Source organism: Diadema antillarum, unplaced genomic scaffold, assembly GCF_040938485.1.
Source record: "Diadema antillarum isolate AM-2024a unplaced genomic scaffold, OU_Dant_1.0 seq00001662_RagTag, whole genome shotgun sequence".
In the NCBI taxonomy this organism is placed as follows: domain Eukaryota; kingdom Metazoa; phylum Echinodermata; class Echinoidea; order Diadematoida; family Diadematidae; genus Diadema; species Diadema antillarum.
This window is the reverse complement of record NW_027272362.1, coordinates 174915-202886: the sequence shown is the minus strand read 5'-3', so window position 1 is coordinate 202886 and position 27972 is coordinate 174915. Positions and strand designations below refer to the sequence as shown.

At 36.8% G+C, this 27972-nt stretch overlaps 1 protein-coding gene across 1 annotated transcript; it reads right to left on the bottom strand.

Moving 5' to 3' along the window:
- Positions 1-909: 909 nt before the first annotated feature.
- LOC139711496 (meteorin-like protein) lies at positions 910-27972 on the bottom strand. Its single transcript, XM_071623373.1, has 4 exons — positions 27705-27972; positions 16261-16727; positions 3359-3415; positions 910-1247 (listed from the first exon to the last, which is right to left on the bottom strand). Exons 1-4 carry the CDS (start codon positions 27962-27964, stop codon positions 910-912), a joined length of 1122 nt encoding a protein of 373 aa, XP_071479474.1. The 5' UTR covers positions 27965-27972.

Sequence of the window (27972 nt, the reverse complement as noted above, 5' to 3'; positions counted from 1 at the left end):
ACCAGGAAGAATGGAGTCCCCGCCAGCAGTCAAAGGTGAATGGTTCACTCTCGAGTCAAGCGGGGTTGCAGGATCGTTTCTTTGTCAATGGCTAACAGCCAAGCCTTACTTCTTCCCTCACATCACCACATTACAAAGTTTTCTTCTTCTTCTTCTTTTCACACAAGTCATTCTAATTTCACTCAAGGAGAAATTGCAGATTTACAGTGGTAGTTTTGTGGCTGATTCTTTTTCCTTTTTTTTTCCCAAACATACACGTACTTCACTTGCAAAGAGCTAGCCATTGAAATTGAGTTCTGGCACAAACTCAGGGAAGATTAGTATCAAGCACTCAAATGGATAATTTCAAAAAGGATTTTTATTGATAGCCAGAAAGAAATTCTCTGACTAGAGTGCAACAGTTGCACACAAGTAAAGCAGACATGCAAGTGCACTTTGATTGGGTCACATTTGCCGTTGATGTACACAGGATTTGACAGTTGCAGAATTTGGAATTTGTATGTGAAATAATGGCTCAGGAAGGGCACATATTCAAAGTTTACTTCCATTTTCCTGCTGGTTCTGAGGAAATATCTATTATCTGACAAGCAGGAGGCCATTCAAATGCAGGCAGAATTCCAACAGCATGAAAAGTTCAGTACAATCTCAACAAAGTCTGAAACTTTGTCATGAACTGCATCATTTGACTATTCAAGCTCACTTGTACATTATGTCCCTCTAGTAACATTAATTTCACTCATGGGACATGTTCGATTAGTATTTCTTTACTCATAAAGATTTCAGGGTACAGAAAGAAAGTAATGTCATCCCGTCTGACAGATGTCCAACTTTCGCTGACCAACCAAGTGATGTCAAGTCTGTAAATGTTTAGTTGTTCAACCATGTCTTTGGGTTTCCTCACGACATGCTTCATTCTATGTATCTGTGGTGTCGGAGCAGAGATGAAAGGTCACAGGGGCTAATTCCGGCATCAGACACCTCCTTGGCAATCCTCCTGACCGCTGCCATGTGTGCCATGCACCCGAGCTCTGCTCGGCCGAGGTTGATCTGTCCGGCCATCAGGTATTGGCCATCCAGTTTCTGCACTTTGCATCTTGTCGGCACGGTGACGAGGCCATAGTAACGGCTGTGCTTCCCCGGGAAGAAGATGGCATCCCGTTGCCGGTAGAGGTGGCTGATCGCAACATCAATGTAGGTTTCATGAGTCCTCTCATCTTCAGTAACAGCCAGCATGCGACCCTTGACAGCTGTATCAATGTTTTAAGGAAAAAAAGAGCAATTTTAAAGTGGAGAATATTTCTGGAATACAACCCTTCAGCATCTTTACCATTATAATCATCTACTTTTACCCAGGGCTCGACATCCGTGGTGGCTCGGTGGCTCGGTGGCCCGGGACCACTAAGAATTGATGTCGGGCCACCAAATTTCCACAGAGGTGGCCCCATTGAGCACTTAGGATTCAAAATGGATTGTTATGTTTCTGTTTATTTCAGGCCACTACATTTCTTTTGGGGCAACAAAAGATTTAGATTTAAAGATTTTAGTGGCCCAAGCAGGCCACCAGAGTAACAGTGTTAGTGTCAAGCCCTGTTCATCTTATCCAACTCCATCCAAATCTTTTTGCAGTTTGTTAAGAGTTTATGGAATTCACTCCCGAAACAAGTTTAAGCCAAGGAAGGCTGATTGTACATACACATTTTTTTTTTTGATGATAAAAACTCTTTGATTTGCTGCTTTGTGAAATTGCCATTTGGCATTAAAAGTGTCATCTGAATTGGATGCATGCCAGTGTGCAAGATTTATGACAGGCCATTTTCTTCTACATTTTACAAGGAAGAAAGACAGAGTTCACAGTCACATGCAAGATGTTCACCTCAAGATAACTAGTTCATGATAATGGACATGTATGAATAATTTGCGATACTAACACATATGTTTAATATTTTTGTGGGTTTGTGTGTGTGTGTGTGTGTGCATGTGTGCTAATTTCTCTTACAGGGAAAATCCAGTCCAAATATTGGTTTGTCTGATAAAAAAGAGTAAAACATTACGAGTTCAACATAAGATTTTGATCGAAATTGGGTGAAAAATAAGGAAGTTCTGACATTTCAATTTTTGCTGATTTTTCAGGAAACAGTTCTTGAACAGTCAATATGAATATGCAAATGACAAAGTGAGCATGTCATTCCCTCACAACTTGCCATATAGTTTGTACATAAAATCTTGAAATGTCCAGTTTTTCATTCAAATGCAATTACTGTATGTTCGAGGCTCAAATCCTGGTGTATCTGACCGATCACTATTCTGAAGTTATTCAACCAGGAATAACATCATACATTGCATTTTTGTCATTTTTTGGACATGATCGATGGAAAATTATGCATGTATGACATGGTTTGCTCACTCATTTGCACATTCATATCCACTGTACAAGAACTATTTGGCAGAAATTAGCAACAGTTCAAAACGTCATAACTTCCCTATTTTTCATCTGATTTCATTCAAATTCTTAGTGTTGAACTCATAAGATTTTACTCTTTTTTTTAATCAGACTAACGTATATTTGGACTGGATTTCCCCTGTAATGAATTCACTTAGTTAAATAGGTTCTAGTGTTTTTCTCTTTTGGCCTAATGGCAGAAATCATTCATGAAATACACAGATGTCACCTTGACTTTTGAGAAAAAGAGATCCAATGTATTTTGCATGTTCCTTTTAAAAAAAATCAAAGGGAAATTCCATCCAAATACTATAATGCTCTATATGAAAATAGAAAAATCAGAGAAGTAGATGAGTGAAAATTTGGGGGAAAATTCAGACAACCAGAAAAAGTTATGAATTGCCGAAGTTTAGAGAGTAAGGCAAATTGGCAACTCTGTGTAACATAGTCGTTGTGCAGCTCTCCATTCGGTTTGTACAGAGAAATTTGAGTGGACGCTAAAATGGCCCAGAACCGTTGTGAAAACTCAGATGACATAAGACATAAGCGGTCTTGCGCATGTAGTAGTAGTAGTAGTAGTAGTAGTAGCAGTAGTAGTAGTAGTAGTAGTAGTAGTAGTAGTAGTAGTAGTAGTAGTAGCAGTAGTAGTAGTAGTAATGGTTTATTGAAAATCCATTTGCAGCCATGCAAATGGCTAAATTGCAGACCTTTGTATATTTCCATTGGGTAATAACATACATAATCATACAATAATACTTTAATTAAAATGTAAAACTATACATACATGCACAGAATAGGTTAGGGTTTGCTTGTTTGTTTGTTTGTTTTAGACCTTAACATCCATGTTAGATCTAAAGCTCCCTAAAATCAGGATGGACATTTCCTTACAGAAAAAATAAAAACAGAAAACATACTCACCATAATCTGCACTGCAGAATGCAGCCAAAACCTCTCCTCCTTCACATTTTCTGCATTCTGTGGAACACAGGAAAAGGAAACAGAGAAGAAAAATAAGAGTGAACTTGGTTTCATTCGAAGGGGGAAAAAATGTCATTACATTGAGACCGATTTTCAAAGACTCTCTTTTGAGGTAAACCCATTGTGCCGAAAGATCATCTCATTGCATTGTTGGTAGACAAAGACGGGACCAGTGATTGAGTGTGGGCCCAACAAGGTGGTGGAAATAGAGATCATATCGCTTGAAACAGAGCATGGAACAGGAAATTTTCTTTGTATCAATGTCCTGTAGTGGTGTCACAAACTGCTGTAGTCTTTTCATCAAGTGATGGGAGCAATGAAATTTCAAAAATCATGACTATTTAACAGATTGCCCAACTTTCCTCAAACTTTCACTACTATTGTCTACTAATATTGCTGCATTCACTCAATCCACACGTATATTTGTGTGAACTTGTCATTTAACTTAAAATACAAGTAGCTGTCATTTTCAACTTCGAACGGATTGCCATCATAAGATTTGAAGTTTACATTTCCTATTCAGTTTCCAATATTTGATTTCTAATACTAACCATGTGCTAAAATTTAAACAGTGCTTTACAAGTAGTTAACAATTGTAACACATTTGTCCTTCATCGCTATCAGACAAAAAAACACATTTTTATTAGATGCATGTTCACAATGAAAAAACACACACACAGTACACACCTCTTCAAGCTCTTTAATGCCATAAAGTGCCATATGGAACTCCCACTGAACATCTGCACTTCATTTCCCCACAAATGATTGATATTTTAGTGATTTTTCACAACCCCCTATCACCATCCAATTACACAGCCCAGTAGGGGAGCAAATTGATTAACAATGAAGAATGGCTGTCCATTTGATATGCACTGCATGATATTTGCCTTTATTGTAAACTGACCACTGGCAGAGCTTTGGCTATTTAATAGTCACAGCTTGTTTCACAAGGGTTTCTGATGCTGTAAACTACACATGTTACTAATTACAGCAGGTATACAGTACAATGCACAGAGCCAATAGCCCACCTATTAAAATTCAGGAGGGGTAATGCAACTCCGCAGCAAAGGAGTATTAATGTATCTGGAAAATCATGTGTGATTAATCAGCTTTTCTCGACTCGATAAAAAACTAAATCTACACTCAGCACAAAAAGAAAGTATTCATAAACACTTTTCCTTTTCAGATTTTACATTAATGACTATAAATTCATGAAATACAACTTGTAAATACAACTTTCATATTCTTTTGCCCGTTAGGGTAACATATGACTCAGTTTTAAGTGTGAAAGGACACATTTGAGTTTCTCTCTTAAGGTGCAAAAGTAAACATTTTGAAAATGGACAATCTGCTATTGCTGTGTTAATGCCTTCTCATATTTTAATATGGAAAAAATAATTAAGGATACACAATAACTTCATACTGAAATGGTACAAACAGAGCTGACTAAACTTCATGATTGAGCCTTCGTACACACACACACACACACACACACACACACTCTCTCTCTCTCTCTCTCTCTCTCTCCCTCTCTCTTTCCCACAAAAGAAAAAAAGAGAGAGAGAGAGAGAAGATTCTGCTAATGTGCTGCACTGACTGTCAGTTATGGTGGCCCACTAAAGAAAGATACTGACTCTAAGAAATCATAGATTATTTCTTACCAATACTGTAATTTCTTTTTCATGTGCAATAAACCAAGCAAACTTTCATTATGTTCTGTTTTACTTTTTCTGTGCAATATGATTGAATTTCAATTCGCTCGGCTTCTTTGGTGCAATTTTGATTTTTGCACAACGGAACAGATAAAGGAAAGTGTTCTCTCATGCATTAAGTTTCAATTTGTGCATAGCTACCAAGTTTAAAGGCAACTGAATTTGCTTTAATTTGATATACTGTAAAAGTGGATATTTTCGCGTGACTAATTTTTCGCGCTTGGCCGGGTCGAAAGAGTTTCGCGTGTTTTTAATTCCGCGGAATCAAGACATCACGCACAGGCACATATGGCAAGCAAAAATATTCGCGTGCTGTTATTTTCGCGCTAGTTTCTGGTTGCACGAAAATTTGAACACCGCGAAAATTTCCACTTTTACAGTACATGTACATACTGTAGATGTATATTACTTTGATTTTTCATGAAAATCTTATATAAGAAAAGGATATTTCTTTACGAAGTATAATCTCTTTGTCTGTGTTACCTTTGAATGTATTACACAACAAACCTGCAATGAAAGAAAGAGTACAATGCAATGTCTTGTTGAATATCAAAATACTACTATTCAACCAAAGTACAGACAGGTGCTCCACCCATAGACTTGAAATCCCGTCTTGTTTGCACATAAGCAAGTCATTCTCAACTGGAGTCTCAAAACAATCTGAAGAAGAGCTTCAAGTAAACTTACTCAGACAAGAAGAACAAGCCTATTTACAGTATGGCTCCAGCAACACTTCACTTCACTTCAAACTGGGTTTATTGAATGTTGTGCATCAGACAATCCTGATGTTCCCATGATGGATATATGCATGGATTACATCATGTCTCTTTTTTCTTTCTTTCTTTTTCTCCTGACAAATGGAGACCAGCTGATTCAAGGAAGTATTTCTCAAGGGTCACTTGTTTTCCTCTCCCCGGGCCTGAAGTATCAAGAGAACTTTAGGATTCCAAATCTTCTTCCACACCATCCTCCCCCCATCACTGCTGCGATAAGCCGGAGAAGGCCTGTGAGCAGGACAACCTCTAGCAATGGGAGGTTCACACTTGAAGCAGATTCCCACAGCTCAAGAGGTGTGAAGCAGACAATGCAAAACCCACAATTAAACTGGATTTCAATTTGAAGAACAGTTTTGTTGTGGGGAGTACAGCCATCAAATCACCTCCCCTCAACATAATATACTTTCTCTCTCTCTCTCTCTCTCCGACTTACTTTGATAAGTTACAGACAATTTTGTTTTCCCTATAGATTCCATTATCTGTACTGTATGTCTTCTCTTATTGAAAAAAAACTGGTATTTCAATTTCATTTGTATTTCTTATTTCTTGAAAAAGGCCATGCTTAATCCTATGCAAAAATGGAACTTTCCTTCTCAAAACTCAGTCCAGCATAAAATTGGTCGACACAAAGACAATAACATCAAAAGAACAAGTTTTAGATTAGTAGATACATGGCCTATTGTAGCAAAAGTCACGCTACCCATTTCATATCTAAATTAAAAACAAATGCTGTGAAACGCATGTGGGATGTACTAAGTAAATTTTCACAAACTGGAGCCGACAGTCCTGGCATTCAATGCACACAACTTGTGAATGTATCATAGACAAAAACTTTTACTCACAAATCTCTCTCCTCACATTTGTCACAAAATGTGCAAAAATTTCAAGCATGGAAAATATTTCTCGTTTTACACTACAGTACCAAACAAAAACTTATTGTCTACACAAACCATATATCTTGCATTGGTTTTGTTGTATTTGTGCATTTCTGACATTCCCAAAATGAACCAACTGCCAAATATTGTCTGCCTTTGTACAAATGCATAAAATATCACCTCAACAAAACAGAAAAATTACTACACGTTGTTTCTAGAAAAGAAATACCATAATCCTTATTTCTGTTCGGTCACTCAGTATCATGATCACAAATCTAACTGCTCACAAAATTGTCTTGCAAGACACAATTCGAGAAATCTATGGTGTGCACAAGACTCAGTGTAAGGAGAACTAGTTCAGAATTTGGCCATCTTGGGCAAGAATATACACAAAGCTTTTTATACAGAAGGATTCTTCTCTCTGGGGACATACACTAGAAACCTGCAGCTCTCTGTTGTGACTCGTCTAAAGACTAAGCCAATGATACAATGGCGTGATAAGAATTGTCAAGTCCTTGATCCTGTCAATAGGAAACTCATGCATAGGGTGTCTGTAACACCTCCAGTTACAAAACATTTTTCTTCAACAACCCTTTTTGGTATGGTAATAATGTGGTCAACATCTTATGACACTGCATACACTCATCTTTTCACAAGAGGCATTAATGAAATCCCACAAGCATTCAGGCGAATGCCACTCCAGTCCATGGCCAGAGGTAGGAAAGCCGGGATCAGGACAAATTTGAAGCAGATTTTGGCCATGCTAATGACCAAGTCAACACGTTAAACAGAAAGGATAAGCTTGTCGTGGGGTAGGTTAGTGACATCTTAAGGGATTGAGTCAAATACCTCTCAACAACCTCTGATATGGTGCAAAGATCTAAAAAAGGGAAGCATCTGACGTTTATTGGCAGACAATTTCAGCAGGAGGTACTCATAGGAATGACTGGCTGAGCAGCTTACCGGGAGAGGATTTGCCTTTGCTGTTACCCAGGGAGTAATCAATATAAGAAGCTTGGGGTTTGTCCTCAGTGCAGGATTTTGCTAATCCTCTACAACCAAGGCAAAATGTTGGGCCATTGGGCAAGACTAGAAGACAAAGATGGGAGACAATAATTGCTGGGCACAGTTTTATGGCCTATGTTCACTGCCCCCAGGCATTCATGCACACAATGTTTGCATCAAGCATTTGCTAGGTGAATCAGAATCTTCAATATGCATCTGTCCTATGTATTGTGAATACAATATACAAATTGTATGCAAGAATTTGTGTATGCAATGCTCACAATTTTCATTCTCTTACTGACCATTTTATGGAATGTCAACCGATGCTTCCTTTTTGATAAACAATACATTCAACATTAAGGCTAATTTCCGAACACAGAATGCCTACTTTTTTTTAAATTTACTACTTTGTTATGATAATATATTTCATATACATGTATGCTCTATGCTCCCAAGTCTTGCTTGAATTTTAAAAAAAGGAAGTTTTAAAAAATAAGTTTAGTGACCCCGGATCTAGAAGACTAACCTTTAAAACACCCTCCCATAAAAAGAAAATACATTTCTCTTATATTCATTTCAAAGAATCAAAAGAAATTCATACTGATATTTAGGCTCCTGGCTAAAGTAATATATAGACAACTGTATTTGTAACCAGTAGGGCCTAGTTCCTAATTCGGTGAGACAAAATTGGCATGAAATTGCACACTCATATGAGAAAGACCACTATAGATTAGCACTTAAATCATCATGAATATCATGGACCAATTCTATCTTTCACTGTTTATACCACTGCATGCCATTTTTTTTTTTTTTAGAATACAAGGTGTGGAAAAAACTAATTGAAACTTTGCTGGGATCAGTCGGTCTGCCCCACAAGCTTTCCAGTGCTCTTCCCACGACCAATAGGGTGGAAACAATGGACTGATCAATAATGTATGTGAGAAAACACCCAACTTCTTTATGGTACCCAGAGGGACCAGCTGGTATGGAACACTTTCACAAAGCAACACACTTGTTTGTGTGTGTGAGCGCTTGTATGTGTGCGTGTGTGTGTCATAGTATGAGCTTTGTAATACCAAGGACACACGGAGTCAGCTGGTTCAAAGAGCTTTAAAAATGGAGATGAATACATGTTACAGCTCTGGCACAAAGATGCCACATTCATTTTGTTGGTTCTACTCCGGTCTCATCTCTTCTTTTTCTTTTTGAATGAAAGTATCGGTAAGCACTATTTGGGCACCCGTCCCGCTTCATCATGAATATTCATCATCTACATGTATCCGTAATACCGTGGAAATACATGATTTTTACATTTTCCCGGCAATGTTTTTACATTTCCCGGCAAAACTTAACATTTTTCCATCTCCCGGCGAGACGTTTTAACATTCCCCGTTGATGCAATTTTTCGAGATTTTTATATTTCCTGGCGCTACGTTTTTACATTCTATGGCACGTATCCTGCGTTCTGCCATTTACTAGTACAGTATCTTACTGCCTGATGAATATTCATGATGAAGCGGGATGGGTGCCCAAATAGTGCTTACCGAAAGTATCTTCTTGGACAATTCAAAAAAAAAATACATATGTGTTTCAGCCATTAGTTTAATCTCGTCAGAGAAGATTTCAAGCTGGAGATATTCTTTTACATTTATCCCACCTACATCAACCAAGGTCACAAAAGCATAAGTGACATTAACGTTTTCTATAGGCTTGCCTTTCACACTGCAATAAAATATCACATGGTCAGAAATATCTCAAAATTTGCCAAAAAAAAGAGATTTTCACATCGCAATGTGTATCATGAGATCTAACTATTTTTTTTTTTAATCAGATACTGTACAAGAAACAACAGTTTTTACATCACACTGCAAAACCAAAAACTAAACGTTCATTTCAGAAGTGAGTGAAAAGAGGACTTTTGTGCATGGTCAAAGAGAGGAGACTGGACATCAAGTGGAAATGACAAATCCAGCACTTTTACAGTGGTGAGCAAGTTCATGGCAGAATGTCAGAGTAAACTTCATAACTCTCATTCCAGTGTGTGTTTCTGATGTTTCAGTTGCACAGTAACCTTTGCCCCAGTGTGAGGATTTTGCTCAAACGTCACAATAGTTTTTCCAGTCACTATTAATGGCCCAATGACCAAGAAATATTGCCTCCATCTCTCGTTTGCTTCATCTTTTACATATGACTCACAAAACTTAGTTCTAAGTCTATCTTTAGACTCCCATGTACTCAAATCAACAAATACTAGTTTGTACAAAAACTTGAGATGATTCTCACACCAAAGGGAAACTGCCCTGGTCATAAAGCACATTTTATAAGTAATAGGGCCTACATTCAAGATTCAGAGTTCAGTTTGGAGTATCAGACAAACTTTAGTTAACAAATTAATTGGTTTTAAGATGTTGATGGAAAAATCATGAGTGCAGTCAGCATCTAAAATGTCTCAAACTATCAAAGATAAATCTCTTCGACCAAGATTACATGTATATGAAAACTGTATCATTCTCCCCTTTGAATTGATTTACTCACAAATACTGTGGATTGGAAGGAACTTTGACAGATTTTTCTTTCCTATTTCTCATACCATCACCTACAATGTAAACTGTACAATAAACTCAACATTGAGCATTCAACTAACAAACTTCAGTAAGCACACTAATAGGGAGGTGAACAGGGTTATCTGTACTTCCAATCATTACGCATGCAATTCTCAGCAATAGCACTTTTTTCTAGCTGTTCAAAGATTCTGATGGGGGAAAAAGGAAATAATCAAACCTCCTCTATACTGCTAGCAAGCAATAGAGGCAGAGGGATATACTGAATAAGTTTTCAAAGGTAACTGCACAATGGATCCAGGTACACAATTCACCTGTAAAGAGAGGCAATGAGTTAAATGGGGCCTATGATAATAAAACGGTCAATGGAAACTCATACTTTGATGGCACCTCACTTGATACAGCGCTGGTCTGCACCTTTCAGCTAAGTTTAGGTTCAAGGCAACACCAATGCTTTTGTTGCCCTAAAACTGCCAAAGAAAACAAGATTTAGAGAGGTATGCCTCTCTTTTCAATCCATTTTTTTTTTCTATCTATCCGCAGCATGTAGTGTTGTGCTGTACAGCTGTACCGCTCTCTGTAGCAAAGCTCTGGCTCACTTTTTTTTTCATATACAGGTTCAAAACCACTAAATATGTACAATTTAGTGAAATACTTGTCGCAATAGTTTTACCAAAGAAAAAATAAAGCAACGACCGATTGTCATAAGTTTCGGGTAATAGTTACCGTAAGTACATTGTTAACGAGAACTGCCGAGAATTTGAACATCCAGTTATAATTCTTTCGGAAGTTATGCATTCATAAAGATGGTAAACCCGCCAAAAACAGCATGTCGCAAATTAATAGTTTTGCCGATATGTTACTATTATGCAAATGAAAGCATGATCTTTTTTCATTAAAACTTGTTCTAAGGCAAATTAAGCCATTTGCCTACACGTTAGAATAAAAAGAAATATAATTGAAAACTGTTCAGTTGAATTATTTTACAAGTCAAATTTGTCGCAAAGGCCTGTGAAACATACGTTACCATGATTTCAAGTTTTCCTTTAAAACATTCCCTGGGGTTGAAACTGTGAATTATCCGTCCTAAAAACTTAGAAAATGTCTCGTCCAATGCTGTAAACAATAGTTGTGCCACCTGGTTATCTGCTGCAGAGAAAAAGCTTCAAGCACTAATATGTGTCAGACCGTATGGTTAAGAAATGAAACATACGTTACCACCGCTATGGAAAATTAAAAATGAAAATGTTACAAGGAAGATGCCAAACATAGGCATACGGTACCCCAATCTCTCCACTGAGTTTTCAATTTTGAGCCATTACTAATCGCTTGAAAAAGTCACATCGAAGGTCTGATGTAACTTACGTTACCGAAACATACGTTACCCCCGAAAAAATAATCTTAATTAGATTCACTAACATTGCAACCATTCATCGATAACAAGTGCTATCTAGAGCCATCTTACTCCATAGTTGCATAGAAACAGTCCTTGCGACAAAATGGCGCATCACGTTGACGACTCACAGGGAATGGACTGCACGAGATCTTTTTAAGTATCTGAGCAAACGGTATATATATTTTCAAAGTCATGTTTAGCGTAATCACATTCAAATATTGGTACTTTTTTACTATAAGCAAGTACTTTGGTGTTTGTTTTGTCGAGGAGAATAATACGTTTACATCACACTCAGATATTTATACAACATTAAGGTACTTAAACATAGGGTCAATATTGTAACGTAGGTTTCACTTAAGGTAACGTAGGTTTCAATTTTACATCTGCATGTACACTGTCGTACTTTTCACCAAAGCTTTATCCTAAAAAAGACTAATATCCATAAATAAACAGATGAAAAACATATTTCAATTTTACGCTTGCACTAACCATTCTTTTTGGCGATAATCATTGTCAATGAGGCCCTGAATACCCTGGTAACGTAGGTTTCAATCACTCTATCAAAATCAATCCAATATGTATGTTAATGATATATGAATGATGAAAATAATGGTTTTCATTTTAATTATCATATCATTTACTTCAAAGTTATAGTGACTGTAGTCTACCAAATTCATTATGTGACACTTCATTCCTTGTAATTAGAGGTAACGTAGGTTACGTAATTATGTAAGAATATCTTATTACTGATTTGCAGTATGGATTTTCTTATTTCTCTGTTAAGGGAATCTTATCATTACTCCTTCGGTTCCTAGAGGTCAAAATGGGGAAATAAAGAGCCAAGATTCAGGCCGATTACTGAAGAAGGAAAAAGGAAAAGATTGGAGAAGAAGCCTTCCGTACTCTCTTAAAAAAAATTGAGTGAAAATATTCACTCTTCATGGAGTGAATACAAAAAAAGAGTGAATTTAGAGTAAAATTGGAATGAATTTTGAGTGAAAAAAAGTTCATTTTCACTCATTTTGGGGTGACCTCAGGGATCACTCGAAGATTTAGGAGTGGTCCCTGAGGTCACTCTAAAAAGAGTGAAAATGAACATTTTCACTCTAAATTCACTCTTTTTTTTTATTCACCCCATTAAGAGTGAATACTTTCACTCGATTTTTTTTTAGAGAGTAAATTCGAGAAACAACGTGTAAAAAAGTATTACGTTCCTGTGGAAAATCTTAAGAGTTGGGAAAAACAAGAGCGCAGAAAAAAAAATGAAAGAGTTAAAAAGCACAGAGCGTTCGGCAAGAAAATAAAAGAAGACTTAAACCGATCTCAGCAAAGGTTGAATGAAGGTGATAACGTCGACTTGATTGACAAGGATTGACAAGAAAATTGATTCACAAATTTAAAAATTTGCTAATGATGTATACTTATGTATGCTTTACAATGAAAGGTACTGTATAAAAGTGTTGGCTTGTAGATATCAAATTGAAAGGATGAAATATATGTAAATTTCCTTGTTTATGCACCGAAAATCATCCATGAAAATTTCTACCAATCTAACTATTCCGAGATATTAATGAAAATATGAAGTTTAACCAAGAAAATAGAAGAAAGCGTCATACTAACGCTCTTATACCAACTTTTATATAATTTCACTATAATACAACTCGCCACTTTTGCATTATTCTCTCCTACACTGGCTCTTACCCAGTATGCCTTTTATTGAAAGTTGCCTTTTGCAGAAAAATACTAGATTGTGAGTTTACAGTTGTCTTTTATAATGATGTCCACTGAAAACATTTTATAGGTCACCGAACTTTTATTCTATGTAATGGAAATAGAAGAACTGCAATTTGTTCTTCTGACATTTCTATGCCTTTTCCATTGCCTCTCCCCCCCCCCCCCAAAAAAAAGGGGGGGGGGGTATCCAAATTATGAAAGGTGCGCCTTTTTGTGTTTATCATTGTTGTCTTTATAGACTAGTGTGTCATAGGTCAGTTATACTCTCAATCTAAAACTGTGAGAAAGCTGTCTATTCACGTGACCACTCTTAAATTGTTCATAATTCTGTATTTTTGTGACTATTACCCAAACCATGCATTATTGTTGCTTAAAACTTGCAGATTTCTTAGCACATTATTGAATAATGTGCCAAGAAATCTGTACGTTTTAAGCAACAATAATGCATGGTTTGTTCATTAATGAAACTCGTGATAATCATGCATTATCAATCATAAAGCAGTGCTGGTGTTTGCATTTTAAACTTCATAGGCTCGATGTGATTTATTTCACATTTTTCACTCTTATGCCTGATATATCTTATTGATGTAAACTTTAATATGCTAAACAGTTAAGTGCTGACCAGTTTGTGCACTCACACATGTGCAATGTTGTTTAGCGATGCATCATTCCTTTTTAATGCACTTTCCAATGCATCTCCACTTTCGAGTGATTAATATTTCAATCTGGAAACATTTGAAACATACGTTACAATTGTTTATAGTACACACTGATACATTTTATGGGTTCTTGACAATGTCTTTTGTGACTCTTATATAAATGCATTCCTTTGGTTTTAAACAGGGCACTTCAACAGGTAATTTTGCAGTGAAACGGCATGATATTCAGACAAAATAAACTCTTGAAATCTAAATATTGTATTCCAATTTTTCATTTTTGGCCAAATGTATATACTATAAGGACGATAAAATCAGACGACAATTAAATAAATCTGCTTCCAGAAGTACTGAAGGTCTTGCAACGCTGGTACTTTTGATATTTATTAGAACTCTTAAAATTTATCTTCTTTTTTAGTGTTTATTATATTCATGTAACATACGTGACTCATATGCGTAACAAACGTTACCAAGGTTTAAACAGTCACATTTTCATTTGTCATATGGTGACTGAGATTGTTTGAGAATATGTGCAGGACAAATCCATCTAAAATCATTTGGCAGTTTTCTGCAAGTTCTATGTGTACGAATAAAAAAACCACAGGAAACAATCTAACTTTACATAGTTAACAACCTCCATCATATCTATCAATATCTTAATTCACGGTTACAGCAACTCATCAAATGAATGGAAAATATAGCAGGCACATTGAAATAAGAATGGTCATATCTTCGAAACTATCCACCAATAGAAGGATAGTTAAATTGTCCATCCCTAAACAGAATGAATATGGTCAAAGAAAAATAAGCGCAGTAACGTAAGTTACAGTGGTGAAATTTTCATGTTCAACTTCAAATTTCACAACATAAAAAGTTTGCAATATTTGTTGCTCATTTTTGTTTAAGTTGAAATTCAGTGTATCCTCTAGCAATTTTTCGTTGTCAGAATGTTTTTGAGAAAACTTTATTTTTTCAAAATTTCAAAACCTGAATTGTACATTTTTAATGGTTTTGGCCCTACAGAGCTCCCATTTTTCACACTGGAAGTCTCTTCTCTTTGAATATACCACTGCATGCTGACTTTTAAAAGCTTTGTATTCTTCTTTTCATTAATAAATTCATCACTAAACTGTCCCATGATTTCCTATAGTCTTCCACCTCTCACATAGGATGTTACTTCATACATATTTCTTGTCTCTTGGCTGGGTTCGCTAGAAGCTCAAGCAAAATGAGGTCTGTCGTCATGAAACGGGCGCGTCACCAATGACGATGCCTCGGAGCACTTTTTTTTTTTTCACACTGGGTGCAGAATTCTTGTGCTCCCCAGTACCTCAGTGGGGTTACAGACAGGCTCAAGTTTGTATACTCGATGCCTTTCGGGGGTCAGGTTATGCTTATACAACTCCAGGCAGAACAAACATGATCTTGGCTACCTTTTCCTCACTACATCACTCCTACCAAAAAAATTTCCTAGTAATTTTATCAGACCACTGTAGTGGCGGCACTGTGAACCATCTACAGTTTATCTCTTCCTTCCTGTTTTATTGAAAATAGGCAGGTTCCCTCTGAAATCTTCAGTAAGCTCCTATATGGTACTGTAGACGTGGACATTTTCGTGATACATCAATTTTGGCTATCTTTGGCTAGCATGAATTCTAGAGCCCACAAAATTATCTTCACAATTTTCTTTGCACATTTTGAACATGTTGAATTGCTACATGTGTACATGTGTGTATGCATACACCCCACTAGTATTCATTCGAGGATATGTGTGTGTGTGTGTGTGTGTGTGTGTGTGTGTGTGCAGAACTCTGCAGTTTACGTGCAGTGCAAGCCGTACATTCGAATGGATTGGGCAGCATATCAAGCGAGTATAAAGCAAATGAGCAGCATAACTTCAGTATTTTTTTGAGCCTCGTGGCATGAAAAATTAATTGTGCAAAAAAACTGACACTTACTAAAACAGAATAATAAATTTCCATTCAATGCAATAGAGAAAATAATCCTGGCATTTCCGATAAGTTGTGCAAGAAATAGGTATCCCCTTGATATTTTTTCATGGCATTGAATCATGAATAGTCATAGAACAGACATTATTATAGTAACAAATAATATATTGCTCCTTACCTTTCTTTACATGGTGAAATGGATGTCTGTGTTCTGCCAGAGGTTCTAGTCTATAGTCAAATGATGTCACATACATTAAGCTAAGCGGATTGAATTGTGCTTCCACAAATATTGTTGCTTTCCCATCGTGGGACAAAAAGCAATGCTCCTCTTTCGGTGAAGTCCTTTCGTATCTCAAACGCTCTGCAATTTCGTGAACATGGACCTCCGTGCCCAAGGTGTTCCTTTCGAACTCTGGCCTGTCGTCCAGCAGCAATGGCACCACTTTATCTGGAGTGTTCCTGTAGATGTTAGCCCCATTCCCACTAGTTTTCAGATTCAGGCAGAGCCGAAAGTCCTGCTTGGTGTGACCCCACGCAAACGTGATGTGGAGCCCATTCCTGGGAAAGGACCACGTGACTTTGCCATTTACGCAGTAAAAGTGGAGTTGTGAAACTGAGTGTGAATTGGCATCAACCGTCAGGCCACTGCGACAGAAAAAGAAACAAATAAACATCTACATGTAATTACATAAGAACAAATGAAGCATCTTCCTAAAACTTTGATGAAAGTATCTGGGTGAAAAGTCTCAACAGATACAAATGTATGTCTCATCACCCTTCTTCAACCAGAGGCAACTTCTGTTATAATGAAGTCCTCAGGACTGGCAGTGTTCTTTTGTTAGATCAAAATTTTGTTATCTATGTTGAACAAATAGAATAAATAAAGATAGATAATAATTTTGGGACCTGAATTTTCACTTTCTTGTTGATATAATGAGAACGAAAGTGCACTGTATTGTTCAAGAATACATAGTTTAAGGTTATCACCCAAGATTTAAAAAAGTGCTCTCCCTAAAATATACAATTTCTCAACATAACATATTTAAAGAAATCTAGCAGAAATCATGGTTTTTGTTGTTTACATACAGATACGTAGGGTAATCAATAGCCTAGTCAATTCTCATCAATTAGGCAAGGCTCTGTTTGACAACAAAAAAGTCATATACAAAGGTCAAACACAAATATAATGTGTGTCTAAGCCCAGATTAATGCATTTTTTCTTAATATATCTCATTTAACAACAAAACATTCACCAGAAATTTTGAGGAGCTCATAAGACACCATGTTTCATTGGTAACCTCATGCAACATATAGCCTCATTCATTGTTTGTAATCTTACTACTTTATAAATGATAGTACCATCTCCTGATAAATTTATCTTATATTCACCTAAAAATCTGACAGAAACTCTTGAATATTGTGCTAGGGTATACTAAGTTTTATTTTCATCTTTTTTTATATAAGAATACTGAAAAAAAGACACATGCAATGCTCTGTTATAATTCTGTTGCAAAGTGCACAGACTCAAAACAGAATTTGTGATGTGAATATTCAATCAAGATTTCAAGAGAGCAAAATCATACTGTATATTTATACCAAATGTATAAGATCATATTCAGAGAAGCCTACGATAGAAAATTTCCAAGCACTCTTACTTGTAGGACTGGAATAAACCAGTGCGTACCATTACTTCAACCCATATCATAACTCTTTGACTCATGGTGATGCAAATAAAAATTCAAAAGATGTCTTAAAGTGAGGTCGTCTAACAAATTCAAACACTGACCTCCTTGCAAAATATAACAGAAAAAATTCTGAGTATCATATTAAGACTTACAAGAAGGCCAAGTATGATGAGACAAAAGTTTAGCTCAATTAGGCCTACACTTGTGGGTTATATACTCAGTAATACATCTTTAATAAAGCATCTTAAAAGGTGGAACAGACCCTTAAAAACATAAGAATCTCCTTGCTTGTTTGACATTTCTCTTTGCTCTTTTTCTATCTGTCTTTTTTTTGGTAAAATTTTTAAGGTTTCCAACTTTTTACTTAAGAGAATGGGTGGCTTAACCCTAAAGAGTGGAAAAATGAGAGTTATTACTAGGACTAATATTGACAAATAAACTAATGATCCAACTACCATCTGTCTATTCTTCTGAAAGCCTTTCAGTACATATGTAATCATGGGTTACTTGTGAAGGGATTAAATTACAAGATCAGAACTGTGGGCAACCAGAAGTGATTTTTGAAGAGCTGAAAAGGTGTGTGGTATTAGCCCAATAAAAGAGAGACAGGGGGCAGTAGCTGGTGGACTGTAGGAAATACCAGTATTTACCCCACAGCTCGGGGTTTTGTTGCATAATTCACAAAGCCTTATTTACGCGTATTTACTTGGTGCAAGCTGTCGCATGTGAAGAGGGTGTAGTTTGGCAGGAGCTGACAGGGCATGGGAGGGGAGTTTGAAAGCTCGAAGCAAACATCCCTCAGGAGGGGGGTTTGCACAGCTTTGTGTGTTTCATGTATGGCCACAGTAATGGAGAAGCTTTGGATTAGCATCCTGCAAAGTGCTGGCATGACAGACCTTAACACACATGTATGGAACTCTTCGGAGGAGAAGGGAAGATCTTGCTGTGAAGAATACACTATTGTCATGTTAATTAGCCAATGGATGCAGCTAGGAGCAGGCCAGTTTGCCTTTTAAATGTTTGTCTGACATATGCCCTTAAATCGGTAGGTAATGCTGGACTTTTCTGAGGCAGTGTTTGTTTGTGCAACAGGTGCCACATCTCCCATTTGCTGTTCTGAACAAAAGACATCTCATTGTTGAAATAGAGGGCTTTGTTAAAAGATGAACAAGTGTATCTTCCACCACTTGTTATGTCAGCCAATAAGATTCTACTTTGGCAGAGTCTGTGCTCTTCTTGTGGCACAGCAGGCTAGTCTACAAAGCTAGACATGCTGATTACACTGGTGACAAGTTGTATAATTTGACATTCATGACAAGAAATCACGTAAAAATAAACAATGAACAGATTCAATGGTACAAACACATTGAGTACCCACATATCTGAATCCAAACCAAATCACATCAAATTCTGTTGGGCAAACTACATCATACGGATTTGAACTGAAGTGGCACTGCCTTTCCAACATGGTCTAACTTCCATATGTACATTTTGTGCCATGCATCAGGGAGACTGTGAGACTTCTCACCTCCCTGAATGCAAGCAGCAAAATAGTTTTTCAGTGTAACCTGATTATATGAATGAGCAAAATCTATTCCTACAATAAGTGCTTCTCTTCCTATCAACAACACACACAAAAAAAAAATTGACCGACAGTAGGAAAAACTGCCCACTTCCTGCAGTCTGCAACATGAAAACAACCTTTAAACTTGCAAGGTGTACATACGTTGCTTCTACAGTAGGTGGGTCAACCTTCAGGTTAACCTTACCAAACTTTGAGGTTGCCATGGAGATGTTTGGTGAAGGTTAATAGAACTAAGATTTGAAACATAGAGATGTCTCTTTTCAAGCTTCTCCCTCCCCCCCCCCCCCACATAACATTGTGCATTTCATACTGAAATGTAGAACTCACAATGTCAAAAGTTAAGTTCAGACGGTGATCCCTAACCACCGTCTGAACATCACATACTGTAAGTGCTGATGAAAATACAAAGTCACTGTATTACATGATTTCCAATGAATGTTCACAAGTAGTGTGGAAAACTGCCTTTAATACTTTATCATGGGTTCAACCCTCTCCCATGGTATATACAAATCAGTGTTTTAGGCACAGAAAAGAGATAATGTTTCTCTCTTCTACATCCCTGACTCACCTCCCATCATATCAAAGATGGCATTGATTACGGATTCTCAAAAAAAAAAAAAATAACAACAACTCACCACATACCAGAAGGTGTTGTGACTTTAATAGTTCCATCAAATTATACTTCACCCACGCTTAATACTAGTATAAAAGAGAAGTTATAACAATAGCCATGCACAATGGAACCAGAAATGTAAACAGCATGCTGTTTACATTAACAGATCCAAACTTCTTTCTTTCTCTCTCTCTTTTCAAGGGGGACTTTATGTCTAGTGCCATGGTTCAGCTATCAGCCTACCAAAAACAACTCATAATATCTGGCTATGTGGGCTAATTTACTATCATGATTGTTCTCTCTCATATATTGTAGTTCATGCATCACCAGATTCAGCACACAGTTGTTATGAATGTGTTGTTCACTGCCATGTAATCATCAGGGTCAGGTTTCTTATGATTGCAACTGGATAAATCAAGGATTCAGTTGCATATTTGGAGTGCAGCCAAATACCCATGTTATCAATTCAAAGTGTTGTTTACTGCATGTTAAGCCATTACCTATGATGTGCATTACAACTTGCTCAAGGACATGATATAACCATGACGTGATCTACAATCAGTGCGTGTCGTACATAGATTCTGACAGTACATTTGTGCAAAATTTACCTTTAAAATACACCTATTTGGCCTCATTTTTTTTCAATAAAGAATGTGTTTCCTACTGTAAAAGGAGAATACTGCCATCACTCTTTCATACACACAGTGTACATGTACACATACATACATACAGTGTACACATGTTGTACAATGTGTGTACATGTACACATACATACATACAGTGTACACATACAATGTATATACATACACACACACACACACACACACACACACACACACACATGCACATTATTGTAAGGGATTCACAAGTTATTTTTCTGAGGTTCCACTTCCCTAACAATTAAAAGAAATCCACATTACTGTAGTTAACTGAGAATTTCAGCAAGTACCTGAATTCACAGTTTCATTCACTCCATGAGAAATATGAGTACATTTGTATTGTCTTTTGCTGCAAACAGTATCTTTTATGTGGCACATCTCTCCCAGTGTTCTGTAACACACGAACATGCCACACTTCCCAGGTTCATTGGCCATGCACATCATGGAGCAATAATGGGAGGGAAAGTCTGCTCAATCTGCACTTTAGCATTTGCGCATGTCACTACCGGCATCAGATACAGTACAGTGTACACTGTAGTATCATATCATCATCTGTATATCCTTTGTGAAAGGATTATTTTCTCTTTCCTGTCCTATGGACATGTGTCTCAGATTTACCAAATACCAGTACCCTAGTACCGGAACGGCTTTGTAGAAAACACAGATGTATTCTTAATATTGCATCCACATTTGCATGGCTTTTAACTTTCAAACTATTCAGTCTAATCCGCAAAACAGGTTAATTCGTCCCAAAGGGATCTAGGCATACAATAAACATGTTTATTCAAGAATGCTTCATTAGCCCAAAGCTCAAAACCAAGTTTCCAGTTCAAAAATAACTCACTGACATGAAAAAATAAAATCTTCAAAATACGCATGACCTAGCCCTGTCAACCCTCGTCTGAATATTCAATTTAGAGTACAATCCACGCACAAACCCTATTCTCTCCTTCTGGGTAGCAATAAAGGGACAAGGAAAATGCCATTTCCTGCCAGCAAGATACAATGATATGGGATTTGTAAAGAGCGAACTACTTGGTAGGGATCTCAGCACAAACTGTGCTGAAAAGCGGAGAGAAAGAGGGAGACTTTAGAACAGGTTGAAAAAGAGCTACAGACCTACATTGTACACGTAGCAAAATTCACATACATGTGTAGAATAGCATGATCAAAAGCATCAAGAAGATTTACAGTTACATTGTACATTAAGTCGAGGTCATAATATATTGCTAGTGCATGAAACATACACTGATCTTGATCACAATGTACTGGCTTGATTTATGAAGCTTCTGCTCTCTGTCAATCCACACAGAGACCGATGTACACTGTAGCTTATCATAAATTGGGGTACAGGAGCATCTACGCAAATGATCATCTTGACTTTTGTATGTACTTCAATCAATGTACAGCACCGATAACATCTGTGGCAGCATTCATTTATACTTTACACTAATCATGCTAGATGTTTCTGCAGCTTGCATGAAGGGTATGCAGTGCAAAGATCATTGCAATCATTTGTAACAATATCAAAATCACGTGCAATATAGGATATTTTATTCTCACTTTGGTAAGCATTTTACACACTTTCGTTTATCTCTCAAAACTTTCACACATTAATGTTCATTTCATGCTAGTCACTTTTGCAAAACTTAATCGCAAATCCTGGTTCCTTGCAAAATTCAGGAAAGTTTGATGCATGCAAAAGTACCTTAGGTTGGAATCAGGTATGCGAGCATGGTTGGCAGTAGGTGAGGTTGTTTAGAACCAGTTTCCATGGTGATAAATTGCTATGACATTGCACTTTGGCACTCTATTATAAACATGTTTGAGGCATACTTAACACCAGCGCTACATGCATCTAAGTTTACAGGCCTACAGTACTGTAACTGAGAACACCTACAAACAGGAGATCTGGGTACTTTTATCCAGTTTTTTGTTTGGTTTTTTTATTTGGTATTATCTCTCCCCTATCTACGATCAAACACACACACACACACACACTCACACACACACACACACTAACATGTGCACACACAAAGAACATAGTGGGGACCTGTGTACATGACTAGATACAGTAGGTGTGATTGCATCCCTAATTAACTAGATTTAATCTACTGACTTGTAACCACTTCCTGCAGGTGGATAGGACTGAAGAACACACCGGTATGCACACAAGGCAACCACCTTTGATCCCAGCAAGCGATAACACTGCTTACACTCCTTTAGAATATTTAACAACCCTATTTTGCATGGGCTGCATGAAACATGCTACGATTCAAACTTGTCATATAAAAACCCCCTCTGTCTCTGCCAACAGTTTACTCAGGGAAAAGAGTGACCACACTATAAAAGAGAATATAATTGCAATGTGCTTTATACAATTTTTTTTTTTAGATCATGATACATAAAGTATATCCACATTTCCATCACTCACATACTATATGCTACAAGAGCTAAAAACAGCACAGCACAGCTTATCAAAATGACAATATTCACAACCAAATATAATGTGTCCAAAAGAGTCTTCTCTCATAATGACAGTCCTGGCAGTGTGATATATCACTGAAATATTGCAATGATAAAGTTCAAGGTGCAATTGGGAATTAGAGTGTATCTCATACATTACACATGCTTCATCGTACGTACAACTACATTTATGTAAACATACATTTGTACATATGGTATTGATCATGCTGGTTTATGGATACTGGGGACAAATGCATTCCTTTAAATCCATATCAATATTTGAGGTTAGTACTGCATGTTTGCCTACTTGTGAATTGCTGGTAAAAATGTTGAACATTTCACCTGTTACTTGTGAACCAAGGGAGACAATATCTAATATACACTGTACATGTATACACTGTATTCGAGCACAAAGATTGACCTAATGGGAAGAAATTACTTTATTGGTCGTGCACAGTTTATAACCTGATGAGGACAAGTCCCGAGTATACTTGGGCAAGTGTCTATGGGAAATGCGTGTTGTACATGTAGCAAAATCAGTCCACCTTCAACAGGTTAAACAATGTACTACCTTCTGCAAGTAGATACATTGTACATATAAGGACCAATTTTTCAGACACCTAGTGTAGAAGTCTGTTTTCTTTAGAAGGTAAACTTAATCTACAAAATTATATGAGCTATTCTAAAGCACATTGAGAAATATTGTAGAGTGATCACAGTTACTGTAATCTTAATGAGAGTATAGTATTGTACATTATCCCATGGATCAACACTAAAACTTTTTTTTTCCTTGGTGGCCCATTTTGACTAGGTCATGTTGGATGAGTGAATCTTGCAATTCCAGAAAAGTTATTGGCCAGACAATGATTTCTACAGGTCTCGGACCATCAGATGAGTGCCAGTGTTATCAAGCGTTGCTTATACTGCATGTGCCATGTCCAGTTCACCATTACACATGTTGCACATTGGGACTTACATGTACATGATATGTTTTACAAGTGGTAGGATTCATGAACAATAAGCACTTTGACAGTTAACAATTTGACAGAAAATGTACTTTTTTTTTCAAGTAAATGTAACCCGATTTTAAACAGAAAAATTCATGATTTCCTACTGTGGAGATGATGAGGCAATGCATTCGTGTTACAGGAGGAAATGTTTTGAGAGCTTTTTATCTGCAAAATCAAGAATATTAAAAACATTGTAATAATCACAAATTTTGTAGCATACAGTATGCAGCAATGCACTAGATGACATAAAATATGACTGGACTTTTTTTCTTTATGCAGAATCCACTTCCTTAGATCTATCAAATAACACTTACTGTAGTTTCTATATGGAGACACTTTTACAGTATCAAGAGATCACTCCATAATTAACTATCTAGATTTGTTTCAATAATCTGTAAAAACATTGATAACACTGCAGAAGTTCCAGGTGAATATGACACAAAAATCATATGATTTATCCGCCATCGTTTTGTTGGATTTATCTTCTTTTACATTTCATGGATCATGCACAAGAAAGTGCATGGCTGCACATGAGACTACAATTGACTGCTTCCAACTATTTGTATGCATCCATTTCACATTGCACTGCAAAGTGAAGAATCCTTTCACTTTCCAGAACAGATGCAAAATGCAACCAAAATTTGAGGTATAGAAAGAAAGTATCATATTAAAAGCCCCCTAAAATTGTATCCTTTCAGTAATAAATGTGCATTCCATTCACTTTTACACTGCAAGAATTCAGCGTTTTGGTGATTCACAGGCTGTGGTTCCTACATGCGCTTTCAGACAAAGGACATAATCATTGCATGCTCGCCAACTCCGGGCAGTTAGATGCAGTCGAATGAGGCTTTTATATAAGTTTGATCATAAATAAAGGCCCATCTATCTCTGCCTAGCTGAGCTCAGTATCTCTGGCTCCAAACACAGCTGCACCTGCACGCTCCCCTAGCTCAAGTAGGGCACAACAATTTAAATGCCATTATTCTGTGCTGTAATCTGATCAGCTTTCAGAACAACGAAATCCTCTCGTGGAGTCACAACCACCGCATGTCAATTCAGGACGACTCCCTACCTCTTTCATCAAATGGTTTTGTCCTCTTCTTACTCAGTACCGCTATCCTCCCGAAATAGTGAGGTTTTATGAAATTAAGGGGATGAGGGGAATAAGTTGTCTCAACAAATGGTGCAAGGTTGGTCAGCAGACCTTAAATATTTTTAAAAGAAATTTATCTCTAGAACTTTGCATGCTTTTTCTAGGCGTAGACAAAGACAGCCGAGAAATCTTTGTAAATTGTATCTGATCTTAAAGTGCACTAATTGAAGTTAAAGGACAAGTTCACCTTCATAAACATGCGGATTGAGAGAGTGTAGCAATATTAGTAGAACACATCATTGAAAGTTTGAGGAAAATCGGACAATCCGTTCAAAAGTTATGAATTTTTGAAGTTTTTGTGCAGTAACCGCTGGATGAGAAGACTACTGCAGTGTATGAATAACTTAGATGTCACATGCGTACAACAATATAAGGAAAATATAAAGAGAATTTCACAAAATTCCATCTTTTGAAAAAAGTACATATTCCCTTGACTCGTTACCGACATATGTTAGGGGTAATATTATTCCCCCTGCCTTTAGAAAGAGGCAAGTTAAGTGCTCTTTCATTATGCGAAAAAAGTGCAAATATGTTGAATTTTCTTTACATTTTCTTTACACTGTTGTACGCATATGACTCACAAGCTGTAGTAGTCTCCTCATCCAGCGGTTCCGACACAAAAATTTTAAAAATTCATAACTTTTGCATCGATTGTCCAATTTTCCTCAAACTTTCACTGAAGTGTTCTACTAATATTGCTGCATTCTCTCAATCCTTATGTTTATGAAGGTGAACTTGTCCTTTAATGCTTTTGCTACTAGAAATGAAACCCCTTGAGAGGTACTTTTTTCAGATTGAAGTGCATACAGTAACCCCTCCCAGTTGGACAAATCAGATTAAAGTCTCAGAATGAAAGGAAAATCTGTGGTTACAGAAGATAAAACTTTGACTTTACTTTGCTCGCTAGACAATCTGGTCAGAAATCAGTGTGATATGTGTATCATTCTGCACACATTTTAGACCTAAAAGACAGATTATAATTAGGCTATAATTAAGGGAAAACCTCAGCTCTACAATACTATGTGAATGCATTTTCATTTACATTAGAAGGTTGGGATGCAAGTCATGTTTACTTATATCTCTTCAATATCTATAAAAAAAAAGAAAAGAAAATGAAGAAGGAAAAAATCACTGTTTCTCATCAATGTATTTCTTGGAAGGATAGAGGCCAATCTAAAATACAATAATCTCTTCCAACATGGTTTTAGAGAGAAGAGACAGGTAATATTTTTATATATACACTCAACAAAAATGGTATAATTTGTAATTTTGTAAAACAACGAGAAAACACTGTAGAAGAGATAAGATAATTCAACAATGTAGTATATAACTATAAGACACCTTTTTTTTGGGGGGGGGGGGGAATCCATTCGACAGAATAAAACATGAAAAGATGCTTTACTAAAAATCAAACAAAATAAATTAAACATAGGGCCTACTCTATATCATCATGAACTTGAATATTATTGTTATGGTGAATCATTTGTGTTTATCTCATTATTCACAATGACATAATGCCTACCATCACACAAATCTCCGATTTCAATAACTCAAGCAATATTTTTCCACACATAAGTTAGGGGGTTAAGACTGACAATTTTGATCTCATTATTTAAGACTGGAACATGTAGATTTCTAGTTTGAACGAATTTCTTTTGTAGATACACTGGATTGAATGACAATCCATTCGCCTACCAGAGACAGATTAATGTACTAAGGTAGTGTGTGTGTGTGTGTGTGTGTATGTGTGTCTATATGCATGTATGCATGTAGATAGATTAGCAAAATTGTACAAGCATGTCTAAAGAGTTAAAACTTCTAACATTATCAGAAAATGATAAGATTAGCAACATAACAGTTAAAACTTTCTAGTTAGAAAAAAAGTAATGGCATCTCAGTTACATACATTATCTTCTTATAGAAATATTCACATAAATCACACACAAGCTCATAATATATGCTTAAGTATTTTTTTTAATACCAGGAAGAACTTATTTTGCTGGGCTATTCAAATAATATTTAGGCACCTTAACACTGCATTTACATGACATATGAATGCAGTAAGACGACCAGAGATACTCATTTCATAGAATACATTTATGGTGGACGTGCACCCTAGACTGATTTTTTTTTTCTACTCTGATACGTTCAACTTTTTATACTTCACTGCTATACAACTTACAAGATGTATATAATCTAAAACAACTAGCACTCTATTAATGATCATAAAAAGTTGTGGTACCGTGCAGTGGTTGTTTGCGAACTAAAAATCTTTTACACCACCTTATAAACACGCACAGACGCCTGTATATATTTCGTAAGGACCGCGAGGGTATACATGCGGTAGGGCATCCCATGCGGCAAGTATACGTCTACTAAGAGATGCAATGCCACTATATTCGCCAAGTTCTCATTTACTGTTGTGATACTAAAGAGTAATTTGATACATACCTTCCGTTCCAGTTACACTGGTCATCCGTTTCTAAGGTGTAGACAATAGGAAAAAGCAATGCAACTGCCAGAATCAGTAAAGTTTGATACAATCCTCTCGTAAAAGGTCCACGAATCTTCATCTTGGTGCTACTACTACACGACCACCTTGGTGTCATGTTTCTGACGACGGTGCGCTCCGCAGAAGAGTGGGCAACATTGAAGATAACACTTCGTTCAACCGTCCCCGATCGGTTACAATTGCCTCGTTTTATCAGCATCTTTGGGG